The sequence below is a fragment of the Orcinus orca genome, chromosome 12 (assembly GCF_937001465.1).
Source record: "Orcinus orca chromosome 12, mOrcOrc1.1, whole genome shotgun sequence".
NCBI classification, from domain to species: domain Eukaryota; kingdom Metazoa; phylum Chordata; class Mammalia; order Artiodactyla; family Delphinidae; genus Orcinus; species Orcinus orca.
Genome location: NC_064570.1, coordinates 71,319,514 through 71,333,152, shown reverse-complemented (window position 1 = coordinate 71,333,152; position 13,639 = coordinate 71,319,514). Strand labels below are relative to the sequence as shown.

The window sequence follows — 13,639 nt, the reverse complement described above, 5'->3', positions numbered from 1 at the left end:
TAAACCAGTGAAGCTAATTTGATTAAAAAGGAGTCCAAAGCCCAGTTTAATGGCAGTAGTCAAATTGCAGCTCCGAACTCATAAATATGAATAACATTTCTCCTTTTTGTGTTGCTAGCATGCAGGTGACACCCCACATTTTTCTAAGTCAAGTTTAAAATCAGAACAAAGAGAGAGCATGTGTTTACCACGTTTCTCACTTTAACTTAAACTCCCTGTTTGGGGTTTTTTCTTTTCATAAAGCCAAATCCTGACTGTAATGGTGGTGACACCACGCCGTGTTGTTACATCAGTTGATTGACAATACTAAGGATCATGTACCAATATTCTTAGTTGGGTTCTTCTCCACAGAACAAGATGTGGTTTCTTGTCCACGCAGCCCCACCAGTAGTGCGCATGGGTCTTCGTCCCTGTGCCAGTTTGCATCGCTCTGTGGGGCAAGGAGTTTGGGAGAGGACCACTGTGATGTCCCTGTACCATCACCTTCCTAGAGGACAAAAGTCAGGCTCTACATTTTGCTGATGTCACTGCCATCTCTTCTGAAACTTTCACGCTCCACAAGCTTCACCTGCCTGCTTCAAAATGAGAGTTTAATGATAATAGCTCCTATTTAAGTAGCTCTTGCCAAACCTTTTTATTACAAAGCATCTACCCCTCTCCAGGAATTTCTGGGAGTCTCACCTGCAGTAAGGGAGGACATAAGGTCGTGAGCTGCCTCTCTGCAGCTTTCTCTGGTTTCCCACTCTCTCTTTAGCTACTACTGCCCTCTCCCGGGGAGCACCCCACCGACGTCCTGGTCCCCTCAGAACACCAAAGCTGGGTGCTGAAATTTAGCCACATGGAGGGGATGCTTCACTCCCCATCTCGTGATGATGTTAGATGCCAAAATTCCTGCGTGTGCTGGTGGCACTTACAGAATCTTTGATGAAACCGTCCATTCCGGTGTCTGGTTTTAGTCTGTGTCTAGGATGCAGACACATGTCCGGGCAGGGCCAGGACGTGACAAACAGCAGACCCTGCACTAAGCTGACTCTCCTAACCGTGAGGCCTGGGAACGGGGTCCACTCTGTCCTTCCCTGGGCTCTTCTTAGCTCATCAGAATGAGTCTCCTGTCACGGCGCAACTCAGACCCTCAAACCAAGGCTCTTGTCGTGGGCCTGCCTTGCCTGCTCATCCACCTTGCCTATTCACGTTTTAATCCTGGCTTTGCATGTGCCTGGGGCTCAAGCTGGGGCCTCACTTTCCCTATATACAAAGGGAAGAAATAGGGCTGACATTGCCAAAGACTCATTTCTCAATCTTTACCAGGACTGAAAACAACATAGTATAGAGTTCAATTTCCCATATAATCTCCCCAAGGCCATAATAAGTATAATTAGCATTCTCAAGTTTTCAGGTCCTAAACAGATGTAACCCCGTTAGCTTTTTTCCCTTTGAACTGAGACAGGAATAGATGCCATCCACCTAATATGTGCCTAAGCCACTCAGAGAGGGTTTTCTATGATTAAATGAGCAAAAGTAGCCACAGAGAGAGAGAAGTTTAAAGAACATGGAACAAAAATTATTTACATAATTCAAGTGAAGGGAATAAATTCTGGTTTATGAATGCTTTACTGCTTCCGGAGCTCTTTCTGATGATAATTTTTCAGAACCTACTTTGACAGGTCCAATAGGAGCATGCGCCAATGCTTTCTCCTATCAGAAGCACTGATAAGAGAAATGTAGGTTTCATAGAAAAAATATATATACACGTAATGATAATTCAAAGCTCGGCTTGTGTGTATAGTAGATACACTTCTGGTGTTGTCTGCCTAGCCTGATAGGAACACACACACACACACACACACACACACACACACACACACACACCCACTTACTCTGGTGAAATGCCCCTTCTCTGGGAGAGGGGGAGATGGTTTTGAGCTCTTGCTGCTTGAATCCCTAATGCCACCCTCCTTTCTGGCCTACGGAATGCTCAATTGGCCAAAACCTCCTTTGAGCTACCTAACATCTGCCCCCTTTTTTCCTTCAAAGTCAGAATCAGTCTCTATTGCTTGTAATTCAAGAACCCTGATGATGTATACATTATATTTTTAAATGGTTATTTGGAAACGATGCTCATTATAAATGCTTGTGTCTTTTTTTTTTAACTTAATTAAATCAGTATTTCTTCAAATATGTTCTCTGCTTTTCATTCCTTGTTGGTCTATTATGCTAGGTTAAGGGCTGAGGATACTCGCATAATGGATTGAAGAGTGGGCTGGATGAGCTGATGCACCGTAACATAAGGACTTCAAAAACATCCCTATATGAAATCAGAAATATGTTGCCTGTGAGTTTCTATGTATGTCTGCTTACATGCCATCCTTCTGAGAACTTGAGAAGGCTTGGAGGGAGCCTATCTGAGGTCTTCACAGAACCCTCTTGAACAGGACAATTTTCTTTCACTTGCTTTTACCTCAAGCAGCCCAGTAGTAAGTTGAAAGAACAGGTATTTTCTGAAGAGGGTACGGTTTGCTCAAAAATCCTGGTTTTATACAGAATCCTGATTTGCCTCACAACTCTAAGCCCATTGGATCTCCCTCAAAGGGTCCACATGGTACACCCACTTTCACTGCAACCTGGATTGGCCGGAGAAACTTTTCTTCTGAGCCCAGTTAAATCTAGAAGCATTTGGATCAACCCATAAATGGGCTTGAGCGTCGCACATAAAATTCAAAGAGGCCCGCCAAACACAGGCTCCTCCTTAGTTGTAGGTGGAATAGAGCACACAATTTTTTCTTCACTATGGACAGGATATTCCAACATACACCAAAGACTAGACCACCACAAAGTTGGCTGAGGTGGCAGGATCTTGTGTTTTCCCAGGATTTATCTTCTACCTCTCAGCACGATGTATCTTACCAGGTATCCAGAGAAGCTCATGACACCTGTGCTCCAGGTCTGATTAGCACGTATCATCATCAATGTGTTAGACCAGCATGATGCCCTGTACAATGGTGAGATGATCGAAGTCTGGTATCAAGAATTATATTCTGGCACACAGAGAGTTAATGGAACATTAAGAGAAGCCAATCTTTTTTTTTTTTTTTTTTGCGGCACGCGGGTCTCTCACTGTCGTGGCCTCTCCCGTTGCGGAGCACAGGCTCTGGACGCGCAGGCTCAGCGGCCATGGCTCACGGGCCCAGCCGCTCCGCGGCATGTGGGATCTTCCCAGACCGGGGCACGAACCCGTGTCCCCTGCAACGGCAGGTGGACTCTCAACCACTGCGCCACCAGGGAAGCCCGAGAAGACAATCTTTGATGTTGCTTATTGATAAACTGACACTACAGGTGCCCTCTCCTTACTTGAATAAAGAAAAAAAAAAAAAGCACTGGCCAAATTAATAGCTACCTACTGATTTGCTCCAAGAAAGAGAACTTGTCTGACAACAGCTACAGTTAGAATCAGCATCTGATTAAATGAATGAACCTAATGCCGTCACTCTTCGAGCCCTATCTTTCTCTTGCACACGCCAAAGATCATTTAAGTCCAGATGTGATAAAAATCATACCCCTGCTTCTTTTAAAGCTTTTGATGGTGGGACTTACCTTGGCAAACCATTTGGTACTCCTTGCCAGAGTAACTTTTTCTATGTATCGTGGATCCAATGTGGGGATGCTGCCATAGACAATGAAGAAATCAATTCTAACTCTTCACTGGGAGGGTAACTGGACAATGGATTCATTCCTATAGCATACACTTCATCCAGTAGATCACAATGGTTTCAGAAGTTTGCATTTGTTCAGACTGTTGCCAGATGATTTCCCAAATGCCTAGTGGTTTCCCTTCTGTAATGCACCGTTACCCTAGTAAGTGGAGCCTCAAAGGAAGATTTGGGAAACATATTTATGATACTACAGAGTTCTTCACCTTAGGGATCTTTCATTTATATCTGTGCATGGCAGTCTGGTGAGGGCCTTGATACTCTGTCTTGGTGGCTCTGGTCAGGCTTTTCCACTGTTACTGTTATACATATCAAGTAGGACTTACACGGGTTGTCCACATTTTGGTCCTAAGCCAAACTGACATTCAGCTGATATGCATTGCTGTGGCCGTATCAGTTGTATACACTGGCATCTATTTTTCTTGATCAAGACCTGTGAGGTCCTAGTTCAATTTTTCAGCATCATTTCAAGCTCTGGGACCCTGTGATTTACTGGCCCCCACCAAAGATTTCTGTAGGCCAAGCTATTCTGATTACACTGGACCTGATCCCTATTATGATAACTGTTTCCACCTTGTCTCCAGTTGTTAATTACTGCAAAGTGCTGCTTTTTAAGCCTCTAGTAGCCCCAAGATTCTGATGTCTCTATTGAAATAAGGAGCCCATTTTTAACTACAGCATTTCCCAGCTTATAGAGAAGTGTCATTAAAATGCTTTTCATGTCCTCCACAAAATATTAGCAAACCAAATTCAATAATACATTAAAAGGATAATACACCATGATCAAGTGGGATTTATTCCAGGGATGCAAGGATGGTTCAACATCAGAAAATCAATCAATGTGATACACCCATATTACCAAATGAAGGATAAAAATCGTATCACTTCAATAGATGCAGAAAAATCACTTGACAAAATTCAATATCCATTTATAAAAAAAACTCTCAACAAAGAGGGTATCAAGAAAACATACCTCAACTTAATAAAGGCATACATGACAAGCCCAGAGCTAACATTATATTCAATGGGGAAAACCTGAAAGCTTTTCCTCTAAGATCAGCAACAAGGATGCCCACTCTTGTTATTTTTGTTAACAAAGTATTGGAAGTCCTAGCCAGAGCAATTAGGCAAGAAAAAGAAATAAAAAGGATCCAAAATGGAAAGTAAGAAGTAAAACTGTCTCTATTTACAGATGACATGATATTATATACAGAAAACCCTAAAGACTCCACAAAAAATTCTGTTAGAACAAATTCAGTAAAGTGGCAGGGTACAAAATCAATATACAAATTCTGTTGTATTTCTATACACTAATTAATAATGAACTATCAGAAAGAGAAATCAAGAAAAATAATCCCATTTGCAATTGTATCAAAAAGAGCAAAATACCTAGGAATAAATTTAACCAAAGAGGTGAAAAAACTGTACACTGAAAACAATATAAGACACTGATGAAAGAAACGGAAGACTCAAATAAATGGAAAGACATTATATGCTCATTAGAAAAATTAACATTGTTAAAATGTTCATACCACTCAAAGCAATCTACAGATTCAGTGCAATCCCTATCAAAATTACAATGGCATTTTTCATAGATATAGAACAATCCTAAAATTTGTACAGCACAACAAAAGACCCTGAATAACCAAAGCAATCTTAAGAACAAAGCTGGAGGCATCACACTTCCTGATTTCAAACTATACTACAAAGCTACAGTAATCAAAATGGTATTGGAATAAAACCAGACACATAAATCAATGGAACAGAACAAGCGAGCCCAGAAATAAATCCACACATATATATCGTTTAATTTATGACAAAGGAGCCAAGAATATACAATGGCAAAAGGACAGTTTCCTCAATAAATGGTGTTAGGAAAACTGGACAGTCGCATGCACAAGAAGAAACTAGACCACTATCTTACATCATACACAAAAATGAACTTAAAATGGATTAAAGATTTGAATGAAAGACCTGAAACCATGAAACTAGAAGAAAACTGGTGGTACGCTCTTTGACATCAATTCTGGTGATGATTTTTTGGGTTTGATACCAAAAGTAGAGGCAACAAAAGTAAAAATAAAAAAGTGGGACTACAACAAACTAAAAAGCTCCTGCACAGCAAAGAAAACCATCAACAAATGAAAAGGCAACCTACTGAATGGAAGAAAATATGTGCAAATCACATATCTGATAAGGGGCTAATTAATATCCAAAATATATAAAGAACTCATCAACTCATTAGCAAAAAAAAATCTGATTTTAAAATGGGCAGAGGATTTGAATACACATTTTTCCAAAGAAGACATACAGAGGCTAATATGTACATGAAAAGATGCTCAACATCACTAATCATCAGGGAAATGCAAACCAAAACCATAACACGTTAGAATGTCTATAATCAAAAATACAAGCAATAACAAATATTGGTGAGGATGTGGAGAAAAGGGAACTTTGTGCACTGCTAGTGGGAATGCAAACTGGTGCAACCACTATGGAAACAGTACGGAGGTTCCTAAAATATTAAAAAGAGAACCGCCAAATGATCAAGCAATCCCACTTCTGGGTATTTGAAGAAAATAAAAACCAATTTGAAAAGATATATACAGCCCTACTGCAGCAATATGTGCTATACCCAAGACATGTAAACAACGTTAAGTGTCCACTGGCAGATGAGTGGATAAAGAAAACACACACACACACACAAGCTATAAAAGAGAATAAAAGCTTACCATTTCCAACAACATGGATGGACCTCAGGGGCATTATGCTAAGTGAAATAAGTCAGACAGAGAAAGATAAATACCATATGATCTCACTTATATATGGAATCTAAAACAAAACAAAACACAAACAAGCTCATAGATACAGAGAATAGATTGGTCGTTGCCAGAGGTGGGGGATGGAGGGGTGGACAAAATGGGTGAAGGGGGTCAAAAGGTATGAATTTTCAGTTATAAAATAAGTCATGGGAATATAACGTACAGCATAGTGACTATAGTTAATAACACTGTACTGCACATTTGAAAGATGCTAAGAGAGTAAATCTTAAAATTTCTTATCACAAGAAAAAAAACTTTTGTAACTAGGTATGGTGATTTACTGTGGTGATCATTTTGCAGTATATACAAACATTATTACCTTGTACACCTGAAACTAATATAGTGTTATATGTTAATTACACCTCAATTTAAAAAATGCTTTTCATTGATGCTACTAATCCCTTCACCAATCTATTTCTCAAGGTCTTGCTGAAAGGAGGTTCAGCAACAGTTCCTCTTGGGAGACTTAGGAGATCATTAGGGTTAGGGTGGTCAGACTGCACATGACAACACCACTCCCATATTCCCAACTTTGTAAATCTTTGAATACCTTTATGTTATCTCAAGGAATGTTTGCATTCTCAATTTCATTTAATGTGTGTCATTATCAAGTCTACATTTCAGTCAACTAACTGAACCAACAAGCAGAATCATTTTCAGCTGCTCAAGGCAGCACATTAGATGCAGGATCTGTGGCAAGTGCGCCCCCATCAGTCAAGTCTGCCCAATCCCAAATTACACTTTTCCATCCTCGGTACAACATTTTCAGAATTCCATGTTTTCCTCAGATGTTGCCAACGTAAATGAGCAAAGTCTAGACTTGTTTTGGTGGGAGTCTTCTCCTCCTGGGTTTGCCCTCTTAATTGTACCCACCACAGCTCCTCTCCATGCTGGTCTCTGATATGATGCCTACAGAGATCATGAGATGGCATCTGGGAGGAGATGGAGTGAGGACATTACCGGATCTTCACCTAAGGCAGTAACGGCCTCTTTAGGCAGGAAGAGCTCCCGTTTTGATGAGCAAGGAAGGACTTGCCAACTGTGCTGGTTTGCCTGGGGATGAGGGGTTTCCTGGGACACAGGACTGTCAGAACTCAAGACTAGTTTAGGGTATCACAAGTCCTCCAAATCTCCCTACCCATAGATCCCCATTTCAAATCAACATCCTCCTGTTTCCTGGTCAATACTCTTCACTTTCACATGAGAGTCCTGGTGAGGCTGTGAATACAACTCCTGTTAAAATCTGGCAACCAGCAGGATGAAGTATGACCTTGGGTTTCTGTTAGTTCAGCCTTATAGCGACTAAGGGAGAAGAGACTCTTTTTGCAAAAACAGAGGCATTTTTTCTAGTGTTTATACGGTGCCTTGAGCTGAGAATGTAAGCCTTTGAACTTAAACTATCTCTTTCTTTATGAATCCATCTCTGTAGAAGCAACCAACCTATTCCACAGTTCTGGATTTCCTCACTTTACACTGTTATACGGCAGCACCCACTTATCAGCCAAAACCTTCCTATCCTTAGATAATGCAACACATCCAGTTTTTAATTCATGTTTGTGTTTTGGGGGTCCCAAAGATATTTTGCTACATTAATTTTTATTAACTTTACATTTTTACCATTCATATTTAGGTCTTTAATCCATCTAAAGTCTTCCTTTTTATATAGGATGAGGTGGTAGGTCCATGAGGTAGGTAGCTGTCCCAATCCTGTTACTGAACACTCTATTCTTTATGTGTTGAATTTTGTGCTAACTCTGTAACTAATATATTCAGGGGGTCTGTCTGTGAGCTGTGCTATTCCATTGTTCTATATGTTCTCATGACTTTGATGTATATGCAAATATCTTTGATGTAAATGTGAAAAAGCTGGAGGTTTAGGATGAACAAAATGATGAAAAAGTATCTCAATACTTTTTATAATATTCTGGATACGCTGGTTTAAATAAAATATATTAAAATGAATTCCACCTGTTTCTTCTTTTTATGAGGCCACAGGACAGGAATTACTCATGTGACTCACTTTGTTTTTTTCTATTCGACAGTGCTGTTCTAACTGTACTCTAGTGAATAGAGAACAGACTACTGAGAAAGGTAAACATGGATTTAGAGCCCTCCTCCTTCACTTATGAGCTCTGTGGACTTGGCACATTACTTAAACTATCGACTTCCTAAGGGAATTGTGGGGACTACATTAAATAGGATAAGGTATATAGACTACCTGGTACCTGGTTAAGTAATCATCCAATGTTTGTTTCATTACCTTTCTCTGAGGACAAGGAAGTAGCTCATTCATAACAGTATACAGCAAATATGACTACACATATATTAAATGAATGAATTTCATAGTGAAATTAGCTACTGAAATATTTTTAAAATTCCAAATTCCCTATCATATGACTGCCAAGACCCAGCATTGTCATCTTTAAGTGTAACAGTATTTTAAGAAAAAAAGACAATTATTTTATAATTTTATTCATTCACTGTTTCTATGCTTTAATAAATCTTTGCATAAGTAAATACATTTAGTTAGAGCTACAAGACAACACGGAAACTAGACGAGAAATAGGCATTCCGGATCTTTTCAAAATAACTATATTGAGGAAACTCTTGACTAAACGTTACCTTCAGAAATACCCCTACCTCTTCTACTGACACCTAAAACAACTTGTGTAACCTTCAACTTTTAATGAAATCACATACTACTATAGTTTACCTAGAACATCTTCTTACACTCTTTAAAAGAATTACTTCAAAAACAAAAAAGTCTCCATATAATTCTATAAATAAATAGTAAACGTTACTGGCACCTGAGCTTAAGAATTTACAGTTGTTTCCATTGGTTCAGTTATTAACTTCAAAAGTAAAACCTGAAATTAACGTTCATTTCTGGGCTGTAACTACTGATAGTAATTAGAATATTTTAATATCCGATGTAAAGATAATTTCTGATATTGGGGAAGTGGTTACAAAACTTTCTTCAAACCCAGAGGAAAGTGAGTTTGCTGCAACACAATGAACTCTTAATTACCTGTGCTAATCAAGGGGAGTTTAGGCCAGGTCACTCAGTTGGGAACTCAGCTTGCCTTGACTCTGGGGATGTTTGTCTGAAGACGTCAACTCCACAGGCAGCCCTTTCTCAAGGAGCTCACCCACTCTTCTCAGCTCTGCCCACTTCTCAGGCTGTGCTCGGCTGAAGGCACCAACCTCAGGATAGGGCCATGGTCCACAAAGGCCCAGCAGCAATGGTGTGGAGCTGAGATAGGGCACTTGGTCAGGGGGAAAGAAAAGTGCTTTTATGAAGGGATTTCTGATTGAGGACCAAGGTGATGAGGAGATAGAACAATGTCGAAAGAACATTAAAATCTAAGGCTGCACAAGGCATTGTAAACAGCAGTGGTCTTTCTTAGAAATGTTAGAATTCAGCTGAACAAGAAGAACAGATATAACCTAGGATTGGAATAAAAATATCTGAGGAGTTGTTTTTCTCTAGGCAACAGAGTAAGTGTTGTTTCTGTTTTTAGCAAAAGTTCCTCTATGCCTAAAATTCATTTCGATCTTTTTTTTACAAAGTAGATTTTTAATAAAATGAACAACAAAAGCATTATGGGTTTTAATACTGATATCAATTTATTACTAATTTTAGTCTTCCCCTTAGCTCCCTATATAAAAATGATGGGTTTCTCAGTAGTAGTTACAATAGCTTTTGAACAGAACTTGGGCAAAATAATTAAGATAGAAACCATAAATAACCATAAAGTAAATGAAGCAAAATTGTCTAGTGAGATGTTTACCCTAAAGTATATTAATATTCGTCCACAAATTTTTAGATTGTTAAAGTAAAATTATCTTACTCTAGTGTATTATGAATCATTATAAAAGATTCCAATCTTTGAAAATTATGAAAGACTTCAAGATCTCATCAATGGAGTTAGAAATATCAGCTATTAAGCTACTAGTCAAGTTTGGTCTGTATTTTCTGGGCCTCTTCAGGCCAGGAATAACAATCGGGTAGAATCTGCTCATAATCAGTGCTATACATCTGAGAGTAGACAAATGCTTCCTTGTTTTGGGGTTCAGGATAAACTGTGGCTGTCTTTTCTTGGTATGCGTCTTTCACAATCTAGAAATAAGAAAAGAATATTAATTATTTTAATGGATAGAGATGATGATGAGCACATGTCAGAAGTTTTTTATCTGTTTCAGCAACAGATGAATGGATAAAGAAGGTGTGGTACATATATATATAATGGAATACTATAAAAAAGAACAAAATAATGCCATTTTCAGCAACGTGGATGGACCTAGAGATGATCATACTAAGTGAAGTAAGTCAGAAAGAGAAAGACAAATACCATATGATATCACTTATATGTGGAATCTAAAATATGACACAAATGAACTTATCTACAAAACAGAAACAGAATCATGGACATAGAGAACAGACTTGTGGTTGCCAAGGGAGAATGAGGGGCCAGGGAGAGACAGACTGGGATTAGCAGATGCAAACTATTATATAGAGAATGGATAAACAATAAGGTCGTACTGTATAGCACAGAGAACTATATTCAGCACCCTATGATAAACCAAAATGGAAAAGAGTATAAAAAAAAAAAGAATGTGGGGGCTTCCCTGGTGGCGCAGTGGTTGAGAGTCCGCCTGCCGATGCAGGGGACATGGGTTCGTGCCCCAGTCCGGGAAGATCCCACATGCCGCGGAGAGGCTGGGCCCGTGAGCCATGGCCGCTGAGCCTGCACGTCCGGAGTCTGTGCTCCGCAGCGGGAGAGGCCACAACAGTGACAGGCCCGCATACCACAAAAAAAAAACCAAAACACAATGTGTGTGTGTGTGTGTGTGTGTGTGTGTGTGTGTGTGTGTGTGTGTGTGTGTGTGTGTGTGTGTGTGTGTGTGTGTGTGTATGTTTAACTGAATCACTTTGCTATACAGCAGAAATTAACACTGTAAATCAACTATACCTCAATTTAAAAAAAAGAATTTTTTATGTATCAAAAAATTAAGTTCTAATTTATATCTTGTTTGTTTCCAAAAAATTAAGTGTATTATAATAGAACACATAATCACAAAGAAGATATAAAGTGAAAATGCAATTACAAATCATGTAACAAGAGTAGACTACGGTATCAGCAAGAAAGGAAAGTGTGAATAGTACAGATTTACTCATGGGTGACCCTACCAGAATTTCTCAGATAAGTCAGTCTTAACAGTCTTGAAATGACTTAACTGATAATTAACTGAACTAAATACCTTAAAATCCCTGCTAAGTTTGAACTCAGATACCCTGCAGTTTCAGCAATCCCGATTCCGACCACGGCCTCCTACACAACCTCTTTCTCTATCGCAGGGTCTCCCGATTCTAATCAGCGGGGCTCTGGAGCCAGTCTCCGTGCTCTGTGCCTTGCTGCTATCACAGAACCTTGTCTCCACGTCTTTGTGGGGAACCCTCAGTGCTGACTTTCTCCTTTCAGAGCTGTCTCCTGCCATGTCATTCTTTTCCTAACCTTACTTGGGCCCATGTGGTTGCACATTATGCTTTTACCCTTTAAAAATCAAAAACGAACTAAAAAAACTTTGTCTCAAGTCAATTTCCCCGAAGTCCATTTCAAACCTTCCCCTCCTCACGTCTCCATTTGACTCTCATCACTCTGCTGAGAAAATTCCAACTGATCAAAGAGAATGATCTCAATTTCTCTTTTCCTCAACTCGAAGTGTCTCCTCCGTATCTTCAAACATTCTCCTCCCCTGCTTTCTTTGAGAAGAATGGATTCTCCCTGTTGTCAAAATTAATCACTCCATATGTGCTCTTTCATTCACTCCAGGCTTTAAGAAAGCAATCATTAAGGAGCTACTCGTATGACAGACTTATTTGAATAAGCGTGATCTTGAAGAATATCAGAATGGTGAAGTGTCTCTTCTCAATGTAAAATTATGCGTTTATGAAAAAATTAAAGTTATAAAGAGTGTGCTGTACCGTGGAAAAATGTTTATGAAAAAAGCATGATCAGAAGTATGTGAATACACCCTTACACATTATTACAACACTGTTAGCAAAGAAAGCAAACACGAAAACAGACTGCAAGCAAACACACACGCCAAAATGAAGACAATGCTTGTTTCAGAAAGGCAGAATGTCAGGTATTTTCCTCTCTTCTATGTTTCAGAGTGCCTATGATGTGGTATTACTACGTTTTTAACAGATATTCTTTTTTTTTTTTTTTTTTTTTTTTTGCAGTACGCGGGCCTCTCACTGTTGTGGCCTCTCCCGTTGCGGAGCACAGGCTCCTGACGCGCAGGCTCAGCGGCCATGGCTCACGGGCCCAGCCGCTCCGCGGCATGTGGGATCTTCCCGGACTGGGGCACGAACCCGTGTCCCCTGCATCGGCAGGCGGACTCTCAACCACTGCGCCACCAGGGAAGCCCTAACAGATATTCTTGAGTTACAATTCACTGACCACAAAATTCAACAGTTTTAACATATAATCCAATTATTTCTTTTTTTTTAATTTTTTTTTAATCCAATTACTTCTATAAATTCAGAATAGGGCAACTGTTACCACATCCAGTTTCAGAACATTTCCATCACCCCCAGAAGTTCCCCTGTGCCTCTTTTGCAAAGGCTGTATCACTTTTATAATAAAATGTTCTGTTTCATTCCTGACACAGACTCTGCGGAAATCCATTCGTCTTTCTGCTCCCAGGACACACTGTATTAACGATGCACTCTCTCAGTGAAATCTTCACTCTCCCCTTCTCGTCAACGCCAGACGCTCTGGAAGACGAGAGCTTCACCTGTTCCCACGTGTAGATCACCTTTATATCCAGCCTCTCTTTAAGTTTCAGTCATCACCGTCTACTTGTTAGAATTGTACATTTGAACGTAGTGGGTTGGCCAAAAAGTTCGTTCGGGTTTTTCTGTAAGACGTTACAAAAACCACAACGAACCTTTTGGCCAACCCGCTGCCATGGATACCACACACCTGCAGTCTACTTATATCACCTTCCTTCCTGAAGCTGATTCTTTGTCCAGGTTTCCCAATTTCTGTTTATCCACTCAGCGTTCGTTCCTCTTTCTAGGTGTAACATCTGAGTTTTTCA

The 13,639-nt window shown here is 39.7% G+C and overlaps 1 protein-coding gene across 1 annotated transcript in view; it reads right to left on the bottom strand.

Annotated features, from left to right (window-relative positions):
* Positions 1-8,980: 8,980 nt before the first annotated feature.
* Positions 8,981-13,639, bottom strand: part of ME1 (malic enzyme 1) — a 194,963-nt gene continuing 190,304 nt past the window's right edge. Inside the window, exon 14 of the mRNA XM_004270079.4 lies at positions 8,981-10,649. Within this exon, the coding sequence (XP_004270127.1) occupies positions 10,482-10,649 (168 nt within the window). The 3' untranslated portion in view covers positions 8,981-10,481. The remainder of the gene's footprint in view (positions 10,650-13,639) is intronic.